Raw genomic sequence first — 25,451 nt, forward strand, 5'->3', positions numbered from 1 at the left:
TAGATCCAACTTGTTGGACTGGAAACATATTGATCAAGAAAATTCCCCTGTACACATCAGAAATTCCTCATATTTCCGAGCCTTAACACTGCTTTTCCCAGTCTACAATTAAGGTAATTGAAGTCTCCTTATATTACTACTCTATTCTTGTTAACCACTTTTTAAAATTTGCTCATCTATCATCATCTCACTGTTTGCCGTTCTATTTAAAAAAAAAACTCTCAGCAATATAACAGCTCCTCCTCTGTTCCTCAGCTCAAGCCAAATTAATTCAGTCCAAGAACCATCTAGTACTGGTACAGCGTTGAGAATCTGGAGTTCCGGAATCCGTACTGTTCCTGAATTCGGACACCGGGACAATCTGTGGCGGAGTCGTCCGGAATCCGGAAAATGTTCTGGAATCCGGACCTCCACCTTGGGCCAACCCGCCACTGACCTCACCTCCGGCTGACCACCCCATCACCCCCCCCCCCCCCCCCCCAACCTACCTACCTTGGCCCAGGCGTGTCCAGACTCGGGACATCGGAAAGAGGTTCCGAAGTCCGGAAATAAACGAACCTGGCCTCGGGCATTTCCGGATTCGGGATGTCATAAAGCCGCCCAAGTGCCACCGAGGATGGAGTCAGGCCCACTGAGGGTCGAAGACCTGCAAAGAAAAAGCATTCTTTTAAAAACCATCGGAACACCTTCAGGGGATCCCATACAGGTAAGTCCCGGTAAAGAAAAAAATGTTTACTCACCTTTTTTTTTTCAGCTCTTCAGACCTACTGTCGGGGACAGACCAACCCCCGTTTTGGCGCCGACTCCCGCCCGCACCAATCTGGCATCTCGGCGGACGGGAGTCCACTTACGCCACTCGCGGGCGGTTTCCCGCGGCTCTCTCCTCCCGCCTGCTCCAGACCAGATAGAAACTGGCACTGGGTGGAACCCGAGGAGGAATATCGGCGGCAGTGGGCAGTGAGTGCATCAATTTCGGGCCCCAAAGAAACTGACCTCTGAAAGCGAGAGACTAAAATAGCCAAAAGTTAACTAACACACTGGAAAAGATATCTATAAATCTAAAGCACAATGGAAATGAATTTCAACGGTGAAAAGGTGTTTTTCTGTTAAATTTTTTAAAATTCTGCATGAAATAGTTACACCGAAATAGGCCATTTGGCCCAACCAGTCTTTGTTAGCATTTACCCTCCACGCAAGCAAATAATCCAAATCATATTTACCCACCCTGTTCCCATAGCCCGTCAATATATTTTCCTTCAACGCTTTTTCCTTCATCGACTATTCAACGTAACCTTGCATGTTGTCATAGTTTCAGCCTCAAGCACTAAAACTGGAAGTGAATTCCACAGCCTCACAACTCTCTGTAGAGAAGTTTCTCTTGCCCTCTGTTTAAATCTCAAAATCGTGTATTCTTGTCCCCACAATTCTGGAGCCAGTCTGCTTCCATCTACCCTGTCCCAGGCTTTCATAGTTTTAAACGTTTCCAATATATCGGCCCATAATCTGTGTTTTTCTAATGAAAAATGGCCCGATATTTTAAGTCTTTCTTCATATTTGTATTTCCTCATACCAGGCAGCATCCTAATTTATCGGAACTGTACCCTCTCTAAAGCTTCCAGAGCCTGGAGCCCAATACTGCACATAATACTCTAACTGCAGTCTTATTAAAGTTTTATATAGGCTCATCATTACCTCTTAGTTTTTATATTCTGTATTTCTTGAAATTAAAACCTAGAATTCAAAAGGCTTTTTAAGGCTTTATTAACCTGAGGGGTGCTCCCTTTAATGTTTTGTGAATGTGATCCCTAATTCCCTCTGGTCTTGCGAGCTTACCTCTATTCAGAGTATATTTACTGATTTTTTTAAAAAAATCAAAAAACTCCAAAGCTCACATCACAGGAACAAGCACTTGTACAGTGTATTGCTACTACTGTAATGTCTTGCCTTTTTCCCCCTCTAATTCTCTCTCTTTTCCTGTTGACTTTTAAGTGTTGACTTTTTACTGGGTCGCAGTGTCACAGATACCAGATACCCCATATAATGGCTGCGATCTTGCTAAACGTGGCGACCCCATTCCTGGCTCCAGCCCACACTGTGTGAAGAATCTTCCCTTGATGGGGTTTGTTAAACCTGTCCAGCGACGTTCCCGGCCAATTAAAAGAAAGCGGGTGGTTTCCTTCAAGGGACCATGGCCACATTGATTTTGACAGTTGTGCTGTCAGTGTTCTACAGCAATGAGGTGCTACAAACACTGACCAGCTGTCTGCACAGAGGTACACGGCTGCACCCAGGCTCTCCCATGGCTCCCTCCAGATGCTTATGGAGGGAGTCAAAGCATGCAGGGAGGTTCTATTCCCTTCCAATGGGAGGAAGAGACCTCCCCAGGATACCAACACAGCCTGGTTGCACAATGCACAGGAGGGCACAAGTAGGGATGTCGGCAGTAGGACCTGGCTGCAGTGACGCAAACCTTTCAATGATTTCATGAGATCACAAAACGTTACTGTAAAACCAAACTCAACCTCATCCTGCTGTGCCACTCATCACATCCCCATCACTGCCTTCCCTACCCTACCCTACTCCTGCACATCCTTACTAGCACTAACTTACCTTCCACCTCCACCCATCCATCTCTCTCTATCTATGTTATTACATCCCCATCTCACTAGCCACACCTCACATTCAGCCTCATCCTTGTCCAATCATGGCAACTAACGACACACAAGGGTAGGTACTTGGGTCTTTTAGCCAGTGTTCATGTAGAGTTTCTGCTAATGTTTTTCAAACATTAAAATCTTTATTTTAAACACTTTTGTGTTCTTGACCAGATTTGTGTGAACCTTTGGAAGTGGCTTAGTGAGTTGTAGTGAATGGTGAGACATAAGGGTAGCCCCCGCAATGGTGATGAGTGTGAAAAGAGTGGCTTGGGCAAAACAGGGATGCTTTATGGAGCTGGTGTGGGGTGGTACCAACCTAGAGCATCATGTGTCAGCCAGGGTGTACAACATCAAGTAAAGTAAACGTGGCCATGGTGAGGCCATCCCTGACATCCTGGGTAGCAATGTGGTCGGGTGCTGATGCCCTGGTGTTGTTGGTGGTGATGCTGGTGTGTTTAGTGATGTTGGTGTTGGGGCTGATCGTGGTGGGATTCTGAGGACCAAGGTGAGATTTTCTCTGGGGCACCGATGCTGATGGAATAGATGGCAGGTGAAGTTGAGATGACTGAAGCGATCTGTCAATGGTGAGAGAGGTTATTCCAAGAAGGTGACAGTGCAAGTGGATAGAGAGTTCACTTCTAAGCTGCATACAGCTCAAAAGTGTCTTCCAAATCCTGAAGGCTTCAGCTTCTGAGATTGGAAAGTGAACAGTTGTGAAATGGTAGCTTTTGTACCAGTTCTGTAGCTGTCAACTCGTCAAAGCAATGGAGGCTTATTGAGAACCCAACACACTTACCTGACGTGAAACCCGAGTGATGGGTAGCTCGTGAAAAAGTTGGAAAAATGGTAACTATCTGGCAAAATTATTTTAAAATATCTTTAAAGTACCTCAATGATGTTAATTGGCTGTCCCGCCAACTGGTGTCGGGTCTGTGAAGCGCAGCCAGACCCAGCACTTTGGAAACTGACCAGGAGATGGGCTCAGAGCAGACTTCCGTCCTGCTATCAATCACAGCTATTTTGATAGCGGGCCCACATCTAAACCCGCGCTCGCAGGGCTGGTAAGATTCCGGCCTTGGCAAAATCTCGCCCACTCGGCCAGAATTCATGCGTGAGTCTTGCTGATGAATGTCAGCAGGCAATTTGACTGCAGGGGCATCTGAGTTGATCCTGAGCCTGACCTTGTCCAACATTCACGTGTATGCATTTCCAGCGGAGCTTGATGGATAATAATCAGGAGTGAAAATCCTAGTGCTATTTTCCCCCTCTCTCTACCTATCCCAAGGACACTGAGGCAAATTATAGTGCTCTTGCCATCACCCCAGCTGAGGTCAGTTAACTTGACTTGGAATGAAGATTGGACAGTAACTTTTCTGGTTTCTGTGGCTCAGCTGTTAACTGAATAAGTAACAGTACAGCTTTTCTGGCATTCAACACTTACAAATTTCTTGTAACTCAACATAACAAAAAAAAACAAATGATCTGGTCATTATCACATTGATGTTCCTGGGAGCTTGCTTGTGCGCAAATTGGCTGCCGTGTTTCCCACATTACAACAGTGACTGCATTCCAAAAGTGCTTTGAGACGTCCGGTGCGATATAAATGCAAAGGTGCGCTATAAATGCAAATCTTTCTTCAACTAATCTTGTCAAAGCAACATTGTACAGCATTTAAGAATAGGAAATTGCACTAGAGAGAAGAGGCAAGATTGCAAGTGAAGTCACTTAACTCGTGTGCCAGCCTCAATCTCCGATTGCAGATAGAGTCCATTTTACTCATCACTTGAGGTGTTTGTGTTTAACTATTCTTCAGTTCCTTTTTCCTATTTTCTTTGCTTGGACTCCAGCTGTAGCATAGAACTTTGTTGCTGTTGACATGTTAAAGGGCTGGTTGTTGTACATTGGTTACACTAGCTAGATTGTGCGGTTCTCGTGTAAACAGGGCACTAAAGATCAGCTGTTTTCTAGTCCAGTTCAATGGAACAGACTGGTACAGAATGTATGATGCACATCTAAGTGCCCCCGAGACAAGTAACATTTTTCCAATTTTGATGTATCAAATGTCCTTGATTCACTCTAGATATTTCCATCCCCATATCTTAACAATCTGCAAAGCAAAACAGTCTGCTTACCTCTCTCAATTTTACACATCTGTTAAAAATCATGTGCTTCAAATTAATTTCTCTGCCTGGGGCTTTGGATTACTTAACAAAACTTACTTCTGTACATATTGTGCAGCACCTTTTTGGTGAAACTTTTAGTGATCACATATATTTTTATTGTCAATCTGGTGAGCGTGTATGTACCGGGTCCATTCCCTGAACACGCCTCTTCTGCTCCTGCTTAGATAGTGCTGTGTGATGATGCCAACGTATTTTACTGTAATTGCTCAGCTTTACATCTCTAGTAAATCATGAAAGAGACCAGAGGTGACAAATGGAGATTCAGAGCAGGGTACAGTAGCATACTGGTGATGTTACTGGACTTTTAATCCAGAGGTCTGGACTCATGATCCAGAGACACGAGTTCAAATCCCACCACAGCAGCTGGGGAATTTAAATTCAGTTCATTAATAAATCTGGAATAAAAAAACAACTGGATTGTCATAAAAACCCATCTGGGTCACTAATGTCCTTTAGGGAAGGAAATCTGCCATCCTTACATGGTCTGGCCTATATGTGACTCCAGACCCACAGCAATAACTGCCCTCTGTGGTTCAAGAAGGCGGGTCATCACACCTTCTCAAGGGCAGTTGGGGATGGGCAATAAATGCCACCCTATGAGATTCTGTCTCATTCTTCTAAATTCCATTGAGTATAAGCCTAGTTATTCCACATCCCATGAACGAATAAAATAAACAAATTCTGTCCCACTGAGTTTGACTCTATTCTCTTCTCTCTTCCCCCTGCATTTGTTCGCTTTCCTCCCCCAATAAATTATTTGTGTAAACTCAGATGTACATTCTGTGCCCTTGCTACCCTCAGTGCTTCTTCCAAGTGGTGTTCAACATGAAGGAGTACGGATTCATCAGCTGAGAGAAGGCCGTAGGTGGTAAATCAACAGGAGGTTGCCTTACTCATGTTTGACCTGATGCCATGAGAGTTCATAGAGCCCGGAGTCAATGTTGAGGACTCCCAGGGCCACTCCTTCCTGACTGTATCATCACCTCTGGTGGGTCTGTCCTGCCGGTGGACAGGACATTCCCAGGGACAGTGATGAAGGAGTCTTAAGACGTTGGCTGAAAGGTATCATGCTGTGAGTATGACTATGTTAGGCTGTTGCTTGACTAGTGTGTGGGACAGTTCTCCCAATTTTAACATAGAAAATAGGTGCAGGAGTAGGCCATTCAGCATTTCAAGCCTGCATCACCATTCAATATGACCATGGCTGATCATGCACTTCAGTACCCCATTCCTGCTTTCTCTTCGTACCCCTTGATCCCTTTAGACGTAAGGACTACATCTAACTCCCTTTTGAATATATCTAACGAACTGGCCGCAACAACTTTCTGTGGTAGAGAATTCCACATGCTCACAACTCTCTTGAGTGAAGACGTTTCTCCTCATCACGGTCCTAAACGGCTTACCCCTTGTCGTTAGATTGTGACCCCTGGTTCTGGGCTTCCCCAACATCGGGAACATTCTTCCTGCATCTAACCTGTCCAATTCCGTCAGAATTTTATATGTTTCTATGAAATTCTGTCTCATTCTTCTAAATTCCATTGAGTATAAGCCTAGTCGATCCAGTCTTTCTTCATATGTTAGTCCTGTCATCCCGGGAATCAGTCTGGTGAACCTTCGCTGCATTCCCTCAATAGCAAGAATGTCTTTCCTCAGATTAGGAGACCAAAACTGCACACAATATTCAAGGTGTGGCCTCACCAAGGCCCTGTACAACTGCAGTAAGACCTCCCTGCTCCTATACTCAAATCCTCTCGCTATGAAGGCCAACATGCCATTTGCCTTTTTCACCTCTATGACAACTTTCAATGATTGATGTACCATGACACCCAGGTCTCGTTGCACCTCCCCTTTTACTAATCTGTCATCATTCAGGTAATAATATGCCTTCCTGTTTTTACCACCAAAGTGGATAACCTCACATTTATCTACATTATACTGCATCTGCCATGTATTTGCTCACTCACCTAACCTGTCCAAGTCACCCTTCAGTCTCTTAGCATCCTCCTCATAGCTCACACTGCCACCGAGCTTAGTGTCATCTGCAAACTTGGAGATATTACACTCAATTCCTTCGTCTAAATCATTAATATATATTGTAAATAGCTGGAGTCCCAGCACTGAACCTTGCAGTACCCCACTAGTCATTGCCTGCCATTCTGAAAAGGACCCGTTTATTCCTACTCTTTGCTTCCTGTCTGCCAACCAGTTCTCTATCCACATTAATACTTTACCCCCAATACCATGTGCTTTAATTTTGCACACTAATCTCTTGTGTGGGACCTTGTCAAAAGTCTTTTGAAAGTCTAAATACACCACATCCACTGGCTCTCCCTTGTCCACTCCATTAGTTACATCCTCAAAAAATTCTAGAAGATTTGTCAAGCATGATTTCCCTTTCACTTGGATCGATCCTGTCACTGCTTTCCAAATACGCTGCTATTTCATCTTTAATAATTGATTCCAACATTTTCCCCACTATAGATGTCAGGCTGACCGGTCTACAATTCCCTGTTTTCTCTCCCTTTTTTAAAAAGTGGTGTTGCATTAGCTACCCTCCAGTCCACAGGAACTGATCCAGAGTCTATAGAATGTTGGAAAATGACCGCCAATGTATCCACTATTTCTAGGGCCACTTCCTTAAGTACTCCAGGATGCAGACTATCAGGCCCTGGGGATTTATCGGTCTTCAATCCCATCAATTTTCCCAACACAATTTGCTGACTAATAATAATTTCCTTTAGTTCCTCCTTCTCGCTAGACCCTCGGTCCCCTAGTATTTCTGGAAGGTTATTTGTGTCTTCCTTAGTGAAGACAGAACCAAAGTATTTCTTCGATTGGTCTGCCATTTTTTTGTTCCCCATTATAAATTCGCCTAATTCTGACTGCAAGGGACCCACATTTGTCTTCACTAATCTTTTTCTTTTCACATATCTGTGGAAGCTTTTGCAGTCAATTTTTATGTTCCCTGCAAGCTTACTCTCATATTCTATTTCCCCCTCCTAATTAAACCCTTTGTCCTCCTCTGCTGAATTCTAAATTTCTCCCAGTCCTCAGGTTTGCTGCTTTTTTTGGCCACTTTATATGCCTCTTCCTTGGATTTAACACTATCCCTAATTCCCTTGTAAGCCACAGTTGAGCCACCTTCCCCATTTTATTTTTACTCCAGACAGGGATGTGCAATTGTTCATCCATGTGATCTTTAAATGTCTGCCATTGCCTATCCACCGTCAACCCTTTAAGTATCATTCGCCAGTCTATCCTAGCCAATTCACGTCACATACCGTCGAAGTTACCTTTCTTTAAGTTCAGGAATCTCGTCTCTGAACTAACTGTGTCACTCTCCATCTTAATGAAGAATTCTACCATATTATGGTCACTCTTCCCCAAGGGGCCTAGCACAACAAGATTGCTAATTAATCCTCTCTCATTACACAAGACCCAGTCTAGGATGGCCAGCTCTCTAGTTGGTTCCACGACATATTGGTCTAGAAAACCATCCCTTATACACTCCAGGAAATCCTCCTCCACAATATTGCTATCAGTTTGTTTAGCCCAATCTCTATATCGATTAAAGTCACCCATGATAACTGCTGTACCTTTATTGCACGCATCCCTAATTTCCTGTTTGATGCCATCCCCAACCTCACTATGACTGTTTGGTGGTCTGTACACAACTCCCACTAGCGTTTTCTGCCCTTTGGTGTTCCGCAGCTCTACCCATACAGATTCCATCTGATCCACGCAAATCCTTACTATTGCTGTTAATTTCCTTTTTAACCAGCAGCGCTACCCCACCTCCCTTTGCTGAATATTGAATACCCTTTGATGTTGAGTTCCCAGCCTTGGTCACCCTGGAGCCATGTCTCCGTAATCCCAATTACATCATATCCATTAACAGCTATCTGCACAGCTAATTCATCCACCTTATTACGAATGCTCCTCGCATTGAGACACAGAGCCTTCAGGCTTGTATTTTTAGAACTGTTTTTGGTCCTTTTAGAATTATGTTGTAATGTGGCCCTTTTTGATTTTTGCCTTTGATTTTTTTTGCTCTCCACTTCTACTTTTCTCCTTTGTACCTTTTGCTTCTGACCCCATTTTACTTCCCTCTGTCTCCCTGCATAGGTTCCCATCCCCATGCCCTATTAGTTTAAATCCTCCCCAATAGCACTCGCAAACACTCTCCCTAGGACATCGGTTCTAGTCCTGCCCAAATGCAGACCGTCCGGTTTGTAGTGGTCCCATCTTCCCCAGAACCTGTTCCAATGTCCCAGGAATTTGAATCCCTCCCTTTTGCACCATTCCTCAAGTTATGTATTCATCCTAACTATCCTGCTATTTGTACTCTTGACTAGCACGTGGCACTGGTAGCAGTCCTGAGATTACTACCTTTTGAGGTCCTACTTTTTAATTTAACTCCTAGCTCACTAAATTCAACTTGTAGGACCTCATCCCGCTTTTTACCTATATCGTTCGTACCTATATGCACCACGACAATTGGCTGTTCACCCTCCCCCTCCAGAATGCTCTGCAGCCGCTCCGTGACATCCTTGACCCTTGCACCAGGAAGGCAACATACCATCCTGGAGTCTCGTTTGCGGCCGCAGAAGCGCCTATCTATTCCCCTTACAATAGAATTCCCTACCACTATAGCTCTCCCACTCTTTTTTTCCTGTCCTCTTGCGCAGCAGAGCCACCCATGGTGCCAGGAACTTGACTGCTGCTGCCCTCCCCTGATGCGCCATCTCCCCCAACAGTATCCTCGGTGGTATGTCTGTTTTGGAGGGAGATGACCGCAGGGGACCCCTGCACTACCTTGCACTGCTCTTCCTGATGGTCACCCATTCCCTATCTGCCTGTGTAACCTTTACCTGCGGTGTGACCAACTCACTAAAGGTGCTATTCACGACATCCTCAGCACCGCGGATGCTCCAGAGTGAATCCATGCGCAGCTCCAGTGCCGCAATGCGGTCTGTCAAGAGCTGCAGCTGGATACATTTCCTGCACATGTAGTCGTCGGGGACACTGGAAGCGTCCCTGACTTCCCACATAGCACAGGAGGAGCATGACACAGGTCTGGGCTCTCCTGCCATGATTTAATCCTTAAATTACTTAATTTGGCAACAATGCCAAAGGTTTCTTACTGCTAAGAACAAGAAAAACCAGCCAATCACTTATCCTCTTGGCTGTGACGTCACCCTTCAATTACTTTTTACTTCTTTCTTACTTTTGACCCTGCTGCAGCTGCAGCTAGCTCCTCTTCCGGCCGCTGCTCCTCGACTGCTGCCGACCCCGGACTGCCGCTGGGCCTTTATCGGCCGCAGCTGCTCCTCCGCCGGCCGCTTCTCCCCAAACTGCTGCTGGGCCTTTATAGGCCGCCACTGCTCCTCCTCCGGCCGTTGCTCCCGGACTGCTACTGGGCCTTTATAGGCCGCCGTTACTCCTCCTCCGGTCATTGTTCCCAAACTGGTCCCCAGATGTTAGTGAGGAGGACTTTGCAAGGTTTACTGGGCTGGATGTGCCTTTGCCTTGCCGAATTCAGTGCCTAGATTGATGCCGGGTGGTCAATGTTCCCCCTTACTTTTTTTCCTGTGCATGGTGCATGGGCCATTTTACTGGCCCCACAGCCCATTCAAATTTTCACGCATGCACGTTTTTTCCCATTTAAAAGCCAGTGAGCGGCCTGCATGGGTCATCTAAACCGCTGCATGGCAGTGCAGCTTAACTGGAACATTGCGGATGGTCCATCTGGTTTCATTCTTATTGTTTCTCCTAGCAGCTTGATACAACTGAATGTCTTGATAGGCCATTTCAGAGAGCAGTTAAGAGTCAACCACCTTGCTGTGGGTCTGGAGTCACATGTAGGCCAGACCAGGTAAGGGCAGCAGATTCCCTTTGGTCTAATTATAATGGAACTTATTTTCCAGGACTTGCTTGTGTGGTGATAAGACATAAAAGGATGGACAATACTTTTTGAAGCCTTCTCTGGCAGTTGTCTTACTGGTTCCTTGTTTGATTTGTTTCTTTGTAGATCCTTTTCATGGGACTCTGAAGAAACATGAATGTGATTTGATAGATTTCCATTCTTTCGTGCTCTATAAATTGTCTTTTTTTTTAAAGTTAGTTTAAAATATTTATTCCAATTTTAGGTTATGCTTTGGATCCAACTGTAGACCACAGTGAGGCACCAGGAGGATATATGTATATTGGAAGCGTGGAAGATGCTGAGAAGAATCAAGGTAAATGCATACCATTCAAAAATGCTATACTTTGATACCAGACCTTTCATTTAGTCATAGGGTTTGGTTTCCGGTTCACCACCATGATGCCCTGTATATGTAATGGCAACATTTTGATTCTAGAATGTGATCACTGCAGCTTAATTTCATGGGAAAATGAATAATATGGAGGGCTGATACCATTATATTTTTATTAATTAATGATTTACTAGTATTTGTAGTGTGCTTTCTCTCTTCTCTGCTGCTGGTATTGACTCCCATCGCTCCACAGGTGGCAGTTACTTTCTGGTACCTTACTCAAGAGATGATCGTTCATGTACATGATAGTGAGTGTCAGTTTGTTGCCTGATTGTGAAAGATATCACACTCAACCCGGTCCTATTCTTGCCTGGCATTCATGTGCAAGCACTTCTAACCCCCTTTCCTCCCCTCTCTCTGCCTAACCCAGGGCTGCTGAGAACATGTGTAGCCCCAGCAGAGTGTAGCTAACTCAGCGTAAATCAGAAATTGAACCTGGGACCTTTCTCGTCTGTACAGTTCCGGGATGGAGACTTTGCCTCTGAGCTATGCAATGCTTACTGTTGCAGTTTTGGAACAGATATTGGAGTGCATAAGCCCAAATGTTTTCTCCTTACCAAAAATATTCTGTGGTTGGCTCCCATGTTTTGAAATCTGGGCAAACCCTGCAGATTTTGGTTTGATGTTCAGTTTTATTTTGGAACCACAGACAACTGTTGGAAAACTTGTGTTTAGAGCCCCAAGTAATACCATAGTTTGATAAATGGAACATTTTAAAATTTGGTTCTAATCTGTAATTTTATTTGACATGTTTAAAAATGCATCCTGTGAGTTAGATTCCGTAAAACTGCAACTCTCATCAGTAGACGGAGTTGCTGCAGTTGCCACTAGCAACATTAATAACACCATCTTTTATGTCCAAGGACTTCGGTGCTAATTTTTTTCAGTCTTTCTAAAATTGTTGACACAATTTCTGTCCTAAGCTTAGTTCAGTTCATGTTTCCTTCACTCATCACCTTTCAAAGGAGTTGATCATCAGAAAGTGGTTTAATCCAAAACCAGCTTGAACAGTTTAACAAAAAGCCAACACTGAGAGGGAACTGGAACTTGGGTCAGATCCAGCACAAGTTGTATGAATCCGATGAACTTGGCAGTCTGACTTGGGCAGGTCGAAAAATGGTTGCTGTGGGAAATGGATGAAAAAAATGTTACACTGGTACAGTTAAGGGGTGCTCATCCTCGGTTGGTGCTGAGGCACTTTGTTCGGCCAAAGAAAAGATATACTTGACCTGGGAGTGGCTGATGCTGACATTGAGTGCCTGAAATGAGAAGTATTCCAGTCCAACAACTGATGAGCACAATGTAGTCTCTTTAAAACCATTCTTGGAGAAACTAAGCAGTTTTTAAACTTAAAATATGCTCCTAAATGACCATCTGCAGCTAGTTCACAGTACTTAAAGTCCCTCTCATGCCAAACAGCTGTTTTTAAAATGAACAAGCATAATGACTCATTTTTATATTTCATCTGGGCAAGCATCAATTTCTACTCGAGTAGGATTGTAGCAGATAATTGATGATTCCTATTGGATCAAGTATAAGTTGATATTGCAAAGATTCCAGGGTGTTTATGCTGTCATTGCAGTGGAAGTGGGAAGTATTCCAGTTTACAAATGACAGCGTAATTCGTGCATAAGTGGCAGAAATTAGAACCAGAATAAGGCTGTCTTGGAGCATGAGCTAGTTTACTTGGAGGTAAATGGGTACTAGTTTCAGTGAGTAATCGAATCGGAAGACCGACAAAACTAAGGAAATGCAACACCAGTCTGGAGTTACTGAGTTCTAACTTCCTGTTTTTTGTGTAATGTTAAAATGTTTGATTTCAGGTGCCACTAATGCTACTAGCAAAATACGAAATGTATTCCCCATTACAATACTAACTTACAGCCCTGTGTACACAAATGCATCAGCTGCTTCTGATTGATAATGTTCAGTGCATTTTGAAGAAGATTTCGTATCATGTCCAGTAATATGCTACTGAATGCTCTATATTGGGTGACGCATTTTTCATAACATTTACAAAAAGTTATATTTGGTTGTCTGAACCGAGTTCAAGACTTTGTATGGGCATGTGACGGAATTGCTTCAAGCTATGTGACTTGTTTAAATGAAACGTTGATGCTGTAACTTTTAATTGTAGTTTATTTGCTGTCAGGCAGGGGGCACCCAGTACTGTACTGCAAACTTGTAATGTTACAAACACTTTAAAATCATTTATGCTATTTAGTACTTGTACTGCTTTAAAGGGAAATTACTATTGCAGGGAAGGAAGTATCTTTCTCCTAAAGCACTCACCAGAAAATATTTCAAAAAGGTAACAGTCTCCTCAATGAGAGAAGATACATTCACAAGCAGCAACTACAGAGACCCTCCACATCCAGACCCCTGTCAGCCTACTGATGGACCTGGATCTGTCTCTCTTCCACTTGGTACCATTTATTTCAATGGGGATTAGCATGTGATGAAATGATTGCTGTTTTTATTTGCTTTGAATTGCTGATGATGTGTGAATTCAGTTTTAGTCCTTACTTTGTACTTGCACAACAATGTATTTGGAACATTGCTGAATGTCATGTGCCATTTTGGAAAAGCCCATGTTAGTTGATAAGAGTTTGCTATGCCTATTTTAAGGTATGTGCCAATATGCTTTTTGTTTTAATTTTAAAATCATGCAGGGCTTACAGTGTTTGAGTCCGGTAAAAAGAAAACAGAAAAACGAAAGAAATTAAAAGAACCCAACCCAGCAAATATTGACGGATTTCAGGGACCTTGGGCAAAGTATGTGGATGAAAAGGATGTGGCCAAACCTTCAGAGGTCAGTTTATCTACTTATTTTAGCCTGTGCGAGGAGCTCATGGACTTCTTTATCTAAAAAATTGAGACCATCCGATCAGCTGCCTCTGCCACTTCTCTTCCTTCCCCTAGCCCACCGAGCCAAACTTCCTCTGAGGTCCCCCTCTGCCCTAGCCCTGAACTTGCATCTTTCTCCAGTTTCTATCTGATCTCCCCTCTTAACCTCTCCACACTCATCTTGTCCATGATACGCACTTCCTGCTCCCTTGATCATATTCCCACTAAACTGCTGACCACCCAACTTCCTTTTCTGGCTCCCATGTTAGCCGACATTGTTAACGGTTCTCTCCTCCGGTACTGTCCCCCTCTCCCTCAAATCTGCCGTCATCACCTCTCTCCTCAAAATAACAACCCTTGACCCCACTGTGCTTGCAAGCTACCGCCCCATCTCCAACCTCCCTTTCCTTTCCAAAGTTCATGAAGGTGTAGTCGCCTCCCAAATCCGTGCCCATCTTTCCCAGAACTTCACGTTTGTATCCCTTCAATCTGGTTTCCGCCCCTACCACAGTACCGACTGTGACAAAGGTATACTATCCCTCCTCGTCCTTCTCGACCTGTCTGCAGCCTTTGACACAGTTAACCACTCCATCCTCCTCCAACGCCTCTCCACCACCGTCCAGCTGGGTGGGTCTGCACTCACCTAGTTCCATTCTTAGCTATCTAATTGTAGCCAGAAAATCACCTGCAATGGCTTCTCTTCCCACTCCCGCATCATTACCTCTGGTGTCCCCAAAGGATCTACCCTACCCTTGGCCCCCTCCTATTTCTCATCTATATGCGGCCCCTTGGCGACATCATCCAAAAACACAGCATCAGTTTCCAATGTATGCTGATGACACCCAGCTCTACCTCACCACCAGTTCTCCCGACCACCCCCCCCCTCCCCCCGATGGTCTCTAAATTGTCAGACTGCTTGTCTGACATCCAGTTCTGGATGAATAGAAATTTTCTCTAATTAAATATTGGTAAGACCGAAGCCACTGTCTTTGGTCCCCGCCACAAACTGCGTTCCCTGGCCACTTCCGGCCACATATCTGCGGCATAACTAAAACTGCCTATTTCCACCTCCGTTAACATTGTCCATCTCCACCGCTGCCTCAGCTCATCTGCTGCTGAAACCCTTTAGACTGGACTACTCCAATACACTCCTGGCTGGCCAACCACATTCTACCCTACGTAAACTTGAGGTCATCCAAAACTCGGCAGCTCGTGTCCTAACTCACACCAAGTCCCGCTCATCCATCACCCCGCCCTGTGCTCGCTGACCTACATTGGCTCCCAGTTAAGCAACGCCTCAATTTCAAAATTTTCATCCTTGTTTACAAATCCCTCCATGGTCTTGCCCCTCCCTTTCTCTGTAATCTCCTTCAGCCTCAAATTCTGCCCTCTTGAACGTCCCTTACTATAACTGCTCAACTATTGGTGGCCGTGCCTTCAGCTGCCTGGGCCGTAAGCTCTGGAACTCACTCCCTAAACCTTTCTGCCTCTCTTTCTCTCTTTCCTTCTTTAAGACGCTCCTTAAAACCTATCTCTTTGACCATCTGCCGTAATTTGTTCTTATTTGGCTCAGTGTCAAATCTATTTGTTTTGTCTTCTCACACTCCTGTGAAACATCTTTGGATGTTTTACTATGTTAAAGGCACTATATAAATAAAAGTTGTTGTTGTTTGCACAGAAGGAAAAGCTAGATGAATTTACAATTCACATGGCTCAGTATTATGTACAAAAATTGAGTAATCTAAATAATTGTAGTTGTTCTTTGTTATCTATCAATTATGACATTGGCAGTAACTGTCTTTTGTGAGCTGGAAAAGTAAATTTTTTTCAAATAAGTGCACATTTTGGAATGAGAATATTTGTCAAAAAGCAGTAATTGACAAACTTTACATAGTAAAGCTGACCTGATAGTTTTTGTTGAGAGTAAGGTCTGTATTACGAGTATGGATGGTGGAGTATTTGTGGTATATTACATTTCTTGGCCTGGAATTAATTTAACTAGGCAATTAGAAACATAGAAAATAGGTGCAGGAGTAGGCCATTCGGCCCTTCAAGCCTGCACCACCACTCAATATGATCATGGCTGATCATGCAATTTCAGTACCCCATTTCTGCTTTCTCTCCATACCCCTTGATCCCTTTAGCCGTAAGTGCCACATCTAACTCCCTTTTGAACATATCTAACGAACTGGCCTCAACAACTTTCTGTGGTAGAGAATTCCACAGGTTCACAATTCTCTGAGTGAAGAAGTGTCTCCTCATCACGGCCCTAAATGGCTTGCCCCTTATCCTTAGACTGTGACCCCTGGTTCTGGACCTCCCCAACATCGGGGACATTCTTCCTGCATCTAACCTGTCCAATCCCCTTAGAATTTTATGTTTCTATGAGATCCCCTCTCATTCTTCTAAATTCCAGTGAATATAAGCCTTGTCGATCCAGTCTTTCTTCATATGTCATTCCTGCCATCCCAGGAATCCGTCTGGTGAACCTTCTCTGCACTCCCTCAATAGCAAGAATGTCCTTCCTCAGATTAGGAGACCAAAACTGTACACAATATTCAAGGTGTGGCCTCACCAAGGCCCTGTACAACTGCAGTAAGACCTCCCTGCTCCTATACTCAAATCCTCTCACTATGAAGGCCAACATGCCATTTGCCACCTTCACTGCTTGCTGTACCTGTATGCCAACTTTCAATGACCGATGCACTATGACACCCAGGTCTCGTTGCACCTCCCCTTTTCCTGATCTGTCACTATTCAGATAATATTCTGCCTTCCTGTTTTTGCCACCAAAGTGGATAATCTCACATTTATCTACATTATACTGCATCTGCCATGCATTTGCCCACTCACATATCCTGTCCAAGTCACCCTGCAGCCTCTTAGCATCCTCCTCGCAGCTCATACTGCCACCCAGCTTAGTATCATCTGCAAACTTGGAGATATTACACTCAATTCCTTCGTCTAAGCCATTAATGTATATTGTAAATAGCTGGGGTCCCAGCACTGAACCTTGCGGTACCCCACTAGTCACTGCCTGCCATTCCGAAAAGGACCCGTTTATTCCTTCTCTTTGCTTCCTGTCCGCCAACCAATTCTCTATCCACATCAATACATTACCCCCAATACCATGTGCTTTAATTTTGCACATTAATCTCTTGTGTGGGACCTTGTCAAAGGCCTTTTGAAAGTCCAAATACACCACATCCACTGGTTCTCCCTTGTCCACTCTACTAGTTACATCCTCAAAAAATTCTAGAAGATTTGTCAAGCATGATTTCCCTTTCATACTTGTGAAATGCTCTTTTCAGGGAAAATGTAGTCTTCTTGAATGTACCTGTGTATCATTTCCCTGTTGGAAGGAGTGGACATGTGCTATGTTGCTCTTGATTTGACCATTAGAGGGGGCATTAGACAGTGACTGACTCAGATCAGCTTCCTCCAGCAGTTCTCCCTTACCTGCAGTAAAATGCACAATCACAGATCAAAACTTCCTGTGTGGGGAAAGGATCTTGAGCACCACTCTGAGCTATGTGATCATGCCGCAGTAAGATTTTTTTAATGTGTAGTAATTCATTTCCCTGAAGGCATATGTTTTGCTAAATTTTTAAGTACCCACCCTTTACTAAACTTTGATTTGAATTTCCACAAAGATGCTGACAAAAACCTTCACACAGTTTACAGCAAGCCTGCATAAAATGCACATCGTGTCCCTACTGGCCTGTCAAAGGAAGTGTGAATGTTTCTGTAAAAATAGCATGTAAAATTGTATTTTGACAGTAGGTGTAAATGCCGACTTGCTAAATATTTTACTTACAAATAACAATAACATTGCTTAAGTAAATTGAGAGGCTGTTTGGCACAGATGTAATCAATTATTAGGACCTCTCTGTGAACTTGAATTTGTGTGACTTTAAGTCAAGTATTCTAGTATTAAATAAAATTTCTTGTATTGTTGAAATGCATAAGATACCAATAATTTAAGGCGTATTACTGAAGGTGATGGGTAGCATTTGGTTACAGGTATGGTAAAATGGGCCAATAACACATGGTGCATTCTGGATTTTTAAAATGTTTGCAAGGTAATTTGCTTCAAACAAACTCGATAAACATGCAGTAGTGACATAACATCAGTTATCCTTCATTCTCTACAGAATGTCCAACCAGTGCTACTGAGTGGATTGTCAGTCGAGGTCACATTCCCATCTTTTACTGTAGACCACTTGTAATATGGAGAATTTGGTTATTTCCGCAGGAAGAACAGAAAGAACTTGATGAGATCATAGCAAAAAGACAGAAGAAAGGCAAGCAAGAAGATGAGAAACCAGCCGAAGAGAAAACGATCCTTCACGGTAATGCATATATTTTATTTGTTTGCAATTCCACAGACGGGGTGGCAACTGATCTTTTGGGATGGAGGGATGGAGAGGGAAGATAGATTATGAAAGTAAACTAGCAAGAAATATAAAAACAGATAGTATAGGTATATGGAAAGGAAGAGAGTGGCTAAAGTAAATGTTGGTCCCTTAGAGGATGAAACTGGGGAATTAACAGAGAAATGGCAGAGATTTTGAACAAATATTTTGTTTTGGTCTTCACGGTAGAAGACACTAAAAACATCCCAATAATGGATAATCATGGGGCTATAGGGAGGAACTTAAAACAATCACTGTCACTAAAGAAGATGTAAGCGATAAATTAATGGGACTAAAGGTGGACAAGTTCCCTGGATGTGATGGCTTACATCCTAGGGTCTTAAAAGAAGTGGCTGCAGAGATAGTGGATGCATTGGTTGTAATCTACTAAAATTCCCTGGATTTTGGGGAGGTCCCAGCGGAATGGAAAGCCACAAGTGTAACGCCCCTATTTTTTTTTAAAAAAGGAGGCAAACAGAAAGCAGGAAACTATAGACCAGTTAGACTAACATCTGTCATTGGAAAAATGCTGGAATCCATAATGAGGAAGCAGTAGCAGGATATTTGGAAAAGCATAATTTAGTCAAGCAGAATCAGCATGGTTTTATGAAAGGGAAATCATGTTTGACAAATTTGTTGGAGTTCTTTAAGGATGTAATGAGGATAAGGGGGAACCAATGGATGTGATGTATTTGGATTTCCAAAAGGCATTCGATAAGGTGCCACATAAAAGGTTACTGCACAAGATGAAAGTTTATGGGGTTGGGGGTAATATATTAGCATGGATAGAGGGTTGGGTAACGAACAGAAAACTGAGAGTCGGGACAAATGGGTCATTTTCCGGTTGGCAAACAGTAACTAGTGGGGTGCTGCAGGGATCGGTGCTGGGGCCTCAACTATTTACAATGTATATTAATGATTTGGATGAAGGGGCCGAGTGTAATGTAGCCAAGTTTGCTGCTGATACAAAAATGGGTGGGAAAGCAAGTTGTGAGGAGGACACAATAAAATCTGCAAAAGGATATAGACAGGCTAAGTGAGTGGGCATAAATTTGGCAGATGGAGTACAATGTGGGCAAATGTGAGGTTATCCACTTTGGCAGAAAAAATAAAAAAGCAAATTATTATTTAAATGGAGAAAAATTACAAAATGCTGCAGTACAGAGGGACCTGGGGGACCTTGTGCATGAAACACAAAAAGTTAGTATGCAGGTACAGCAAGTAATCAAGAAGGCAAATGGAATGTTGGCCTTTATTGTAAGGGGGATAGAGTATAAAAGCAGAGAAGTCCTGCTACAACTGTACAAGATATTGGTGAGACCACACCTAGAATACTGCATACAACTTTGGTCTCCTTATTTAAGGAGGGATATACTTGCATTGGAGGCAGTTCAGAGAAGGTTCACTCAGTTGATTCCTGAGATGAAGGGGTTGACTTGTGAAGAAAGGTTGAGCAGGTTGGGCCTGTACTCAAAAGAATGAGAGATGATCTTATTGAGACATATAAGATAATGAGGGGGCTCAACAAGGTAGATACTGAGAGGATGCATCCACTCATGGAGAATCTAGAACTAGGGGTATAGTTTTAGAATAAGGGGCCACCCATTTAAAACTGAGTTGAGAAGGAATTTCTTCTCTGAGGGTTGTAAATCTGTGGAATTCTCTGCCCCAGAGAGCTATGGAGGCTGGATCATTGAATATATTTAAGGCGGAGATCGACAGATTTTTAAGCGATAAGGGAGTAAAGGGTTATGGGGAGCGGACAGGGAAGTGGAGCTGAGTCCATGATCAGATCAGCCATGATCTTATTGAATGGCGAAGCAGGCTCGAGGGGCCAAATGGCCAACTCCTGCTCCTATTTCATATGTTATGTAGGAACTGACTGATGCTTTTGCATTATTTCTCACCATCTACAAGTTGATTGTTGATGAGTCTAGTGTTTTGTTTTTCTCTGCAACAAAATTCTTTTTAAATGCCTGTTTTATAACCCATACTCTTTACTTTCTCTTTCTTTCCTCTTTCTTTCTCATCCCCTCTTCCCTGCTCCTACACCTCTTCTCTCAATTTCCATATCTAAAGTTCACCGGTTTATGTTGTAGTGTACAAATACAATGGGTCTTGCTAAGAATCTCGCTTGAGTTAAAGCCACAGTATTAACATAGAAACTTAGAAAATAGGTGCAGGAGTAGGCCATTCGGCCCTTCGAGCCTGCACCACCATTCAATAAGATCATGGCTGATCATTCCCTCAGTACCCCTTTCCTGCTTTCTCTCCATACCCTTTGATCCCTTTAGCCGTAAGGGCCATATCTAACTCCCTCTTGAATATATCCAATGAACTGGCATCAAAGACTCTCTGCGGCAGGGAATTCCACAGGTTGACAACTCTCTGAGTAAAGAAGTTTCTCCTCATCTCAGTCCTAAATGATCTACCCCTTATCCTAAGACTGTGCCCCCTGGTTCTGGACTTCCCCAACATTGGGAACAATCTACCCGCATCTAACCTGTCCCGTCAACTTCAGAATCTTGTATGTTTATATGAGATCCCCTCTCATCCTTCTAAACTCCAATGTATAAAGTCCCAGTTGATCCAGTCTCTCCTCATATGTCAGTCCGGCCATCCCGGGAATCAGTCTGGTGATCCTTCGCTGCACTCCCTCAATAGCAAGAACGTCCTTCCTCAGATTAGGAGACCAAAATTGAACACAATATTCCAGGTGAGGCCTCACCAAGGCCCTGTACAACTGCAGTAAGATCTCCCTGCTCCTATACTCAAATCCCCTAGCTATGAAGGCCAACATACCATTTGCCTTCTTTACCGCCTGCTGCATCTGTATGCCAACTTTCAATGACTGATGTACCATGACACCCAGGTATCATTGCACCTCCCCTTTTCCTAATCTGCCACCATTCAGATAATCGTCTGTCTTCGCATTTTTGCCCCCAAAGTGGATAACCTCACATTTATCCACATTATACTGCATCTGCCATGCATTTGCCCACTCACCTAATCTGCCTAAGTCACCCTGCAGCCTCTTAGCGTCCCCATCACAGCTCACACTGCCACCCAGTTTAGTGTAATCTGCAAACTTGGAGATATTACACTCAATTCCTTCATCCAAATCATTGATGTATATTGTAAAAAGCTGGGGTTCCAGCACTGAGCCATGCGGCACTCCACTAGTCACTGCTTGTCATTCTGAAAAGGACCCGTTTATCCTGTCTGCCAACCAGTTCTCTATCCACATCAGTATATTACCCCCAATACCATGTGCTTTGATTTTTCACAACAATCTCTTGTGTGGGACTTTATCAAAAGCCTTTTGAGAGTCCAAATACACCACATCCACTGGTTCTCTCTTGTCCACTCTACTAGTTACATCCTCAAAAAAATTCCAGAAGATTTGTCAAGCATGATTTCCCTTTCATAAATCCATGCTGACTTGGACCGATCCTGTCACTGCTTTCCAAATGCGTTGCTATTTCACCCTTAATAATTGATTCCAACATTTTCCCCACCACTGATGTCAGGCTAACCGGTCTATAATTACCTGCTTTCTCTCTCCCTCCCTTTTCAAAAAGTGGTATTACATTAGCTACCCTCCAGTCCATAGGAACTGATCCAGAGTCGATAAACTGTTGGAAAATTATCACCAATGCATCCACTATTTCTAGGGCCACTTCCTTAAGTACTCTGGGATGCAGACTATCAGGCCCCGGGGATTTATCGGCCTTCAATCCCATCAATTTCCCTAACACAATTTCCCGCCTAATAAGGATATCCTTCAGTTCCTCCTTCTCACTAGACCCTCGGTCCCCTAGTACTTTCGGAAGGTTATGTGTGTCTTCCTTCGTGAAGACAGAACCAAAGTATTTGTTCAATTGGTCTGTCGTATCTTTGTTCCCCATTATAAATTCAACTGAATCCGACTGCAAGGGACCTGCGTTTATTTATAGAAGCTTTTGCAGTCAGTTTTTATGTTTCCGGCAAGCTTCTTCTCGTACTCTATTTTCCCCCTCTTAATTAAACCCTTTGTCCTCCTGCTGAATTCTAAATTTCTCCCAGTCCTCAGGTTTGCTGCTTTTTCTGGCCAATTTATATGCCTCTTCCTTGGATTTAACACTATCCTTAATTTCCCTTGTTAGCCACGGTTGAGCTACCTTCCCCATTTTATTTTTACTCCAGACAGGGATGTACAATTGCTGAAGTTCATCCATGTGATCTATAAATGTTTGCCATTGCCTATCCACCGTCACCCTTTAAGTATCATTTGCCAGTCTATTCTAGCCAATTCACACCTCAAACCATCGAAGTTACCTTTCCTTAAGTTCAGGAACCTAGTTTCTGAATTAACTGTCACTCTCCATCCTAATAAAGAATTCCACCATGTTATGGTCACTCTTCCCCAAGGGGCCTCGCACAACAAGATTGCTCATTGCTATTGGCATCAGATTGTGGAAAGAATAGGCTAACATTCTCTCGAATCACAACAGCAACTTACATTTATATAGCACCTTTAATGTAGTAAAATGTCCCATGTGCTTCACCGGAGCGTTATCAGACAACATTTGTCACCGAGCTATTAAGGCAGATAGGAGGTAGATGAGAAATAGGAAGGGGCCAAGAATAGATCCCTGATATAATCTAGAGGTGATCGTGTGGGAGCGGGAAGAGAAGCCATTGTTGGAGATTCCTTGGCTACAACTGGATAGATAAGAATGGAAGCAGGCGATGGAAGTGCCACTCAGCTGGACAATGGAGGATGGCGTGATCAACCGTGTCAAAGGCTGCAGACAGGCCGAGAAGGATAAGGAGGGATAGTGCCCCACGGTCACAGTCACATAAGATATCCTTTGTGACTTTAAGGGTAATGTCAGTGCTCTGGCAGGGTCAGAGCCTGATTGGAGAGGTTCAAACATGAAATTATTGGAGAGAGAGGCACAGATTTGGAAGGTGACCACACGTTCAAGGACTTGAGATGGGGTAGTAATTTGCAAGGACGGGCCATGGGTAACCTTTTTGAGGAAGGAGATGGTTACAGCAGATTTGAAAAGATGTGGGACAGTACCAGAAAAGAGAAAACTGTTAACAACATCAGCTAGCATTCAGCCCAGGAAAGAAAGTTGGATAGGGTCGAGAGAGCAAGAGGTGGGAGAGAAACTAGAGAAAGGTGCGAGTTCAGGGCAGGGCCTACTGGGGGAAGTTTGGCTTGGTGGGGTAGGGAGGGATGCGGCTGAGGAAGCTGAACGAATGGTCTGAATTTTAGAGATAAAGAAGTCCATGAGCTCCTCACACGTTGGGGATGAGGGCAGAAGGGACGGGGGATTAAGGTGGTTGGTAGTGGAAAAGAGAAGCCGGGTTTTATCTTTGGATAACAGGATGATCCTGCCGAGCTGAACCAGTAATTGAGACAGTGGAAGTCGAGATGAATAATGTTGCAGCAGAAAATGTTAAAATCGGTTAATATTAAGATGGAAAGGATATTGATTAATGTAAAAACACATAGGACGTCTCTCCCATTAAATAATAATGTTTCTTTGATATATTTTCCTCCTTTATAATTATTTTAATTTAATTTTTATTTTTCTCCTCATTTTATGCTTTATACTGCTGGTCCCTGCAGTCGTTCTATTGTGGATGGGGAAGGTGAGGTGGTATGTCATTTCTGTACACTGTGCCACTTTGCCACGTTCACAAGTGAGAGAAAGGCTACACTGCTGAGATTGACCGTTGCCAGACTGAATATAGACATGATTTAAAATATAAGGTTGTCCACCAATTGGTTCTCGTAGCCTGGAAGCACGGATCATGGAATTGCCCAAACGTGAATTATAGCCAAAATGATGAGAAGCTGTGAAAATGTAGACTAGAAACAATGTAGTTATTAACTATAAAGATAGAATGACATCTGGCTGCCTGTAATTGGAGTTAGTTAGACAAGGACATAGGGGATTTTAGTTAACTTGTAACATACTTTGAAACACCTGGTTTGTGATTGGAGTCACTGAGGAAACAGCTTGGGGGACTTTAGACAACTTGTAAATACCTGCTGCTGTTTTTTAGTATTCCTGCATTTACTGATGTTTAACAACTAACCCCGGTAGATTCTTTGATGTTTCTGAAAACAATGCCTGGTGAGTAATGAAAAGTTGAGTCTTAAAGTTGTGTTTATTAGGTGAGGGGTGTTCGTGATAGGAAATGGAACTCTTTGCATTTCAGGCACCCAGTGTCAGCAATAATCACTCGCAGGTCAGCTATACCATAGCCAGATGTAGGTTAAAGCTTTCTACTCTGCTTCAAAACCATCCATCATCCCCTAACCTCAAATGAACATTTCCTACTGCACCAGTGTGATATTGTTTCCCATTCCTGCACCAACCGTGCTGTGGGCCATCTGAGTGAGATAAAAAATCATTTTGTACTGTCGGTATGTACCACACTAGAGATTGGATGGAGACTGCCCCAATCATTTTGCATAGGGTCGTTAAAGCTAGCAGACAAAGCAGACGTTCATCTCATCAGTTTGAGCTGCATTTGAACCCTGGACCCAGAGATGAAAGGCCAGATTCTGACCCATTGCGGCACCCAGTTCCCCATGTTTTACCCATTTTATATTTTTACTTTGATGGCTACCAACACTTTTTAAATAATTCTGTAACCATTGGTGTCTGGTGTCTCCCTTGAACTATAATGGTTGTTGAAAAACTTTCCAAGAATTAGTGAGAATACAGTTATTTCATGAAAAGCTGCGGACTTGAATAGAAAATAATCTATAAAACTGGAGTTCTATAGAGGAGAAATGGCTTTTTAAGGAATATGCACGGTATAGGAGGAATAAACGCTAGCATAGAATAAACAATGGTTCTGCATCAGTCATTCAATTTGATATTCATGAGCTGAATCATGCTTAAGCTGCACATGTTTAATTGACAGAAAATAATGCTCTGCAGGTGCTTTTGGTTTCCATCTCAGACATTCAAATTCCAATTTTTAGAACTGTATATTAATATGATTTTAACAGTGGTCTTTTTG

The 25,451-nt window shown here is 43.3% G+C and overlaps 1 protein-coding gene across 1 annotated transcript in view; it reads left to right on the top strand.

Annotated features, from left to right (window-relative positions):
- The window catches only part of cdc40 (cell division cycle 40 homolog (S. cerevisiae)), a 177,475-nt gene that overhangs the window by 64,310 nt on the left and 87,714 nt on the right, over nt 1-25,451 (top strand). The window contains exons 4-6 of the mRNA XM_070885677.1: nt 10,990-11,079; nt 13,830-13,969; nt 18,260-18,356. Coding sequence (XP_070741778.1) covers nt 10,990-11,079; nt 13,830-13,969; nt 18,260-18,356 — 327 coding nt within the window. The remainder of the gene's footprint in view (nt 1-10,989; nt 11,080-13,829; nt 13,970-18,259; nt 18,357-25,451) is intronic.

The sequence above is a fragment of the Pristiophorus japonicus genome, chromosome 7, assembly GCF_044704955.1.
Source record: "Pristiophorus japonicus isolate sPriJap1 chromosome 7, sPriJap1.hap1, whole genome shotgun sequence".
Lineage (NCBI taxonomy): Eukaryota > Metazoa > Chordata > Chondrichthyes > Pristiophoridae > Pristiophorus > Pristiophorus japonicus.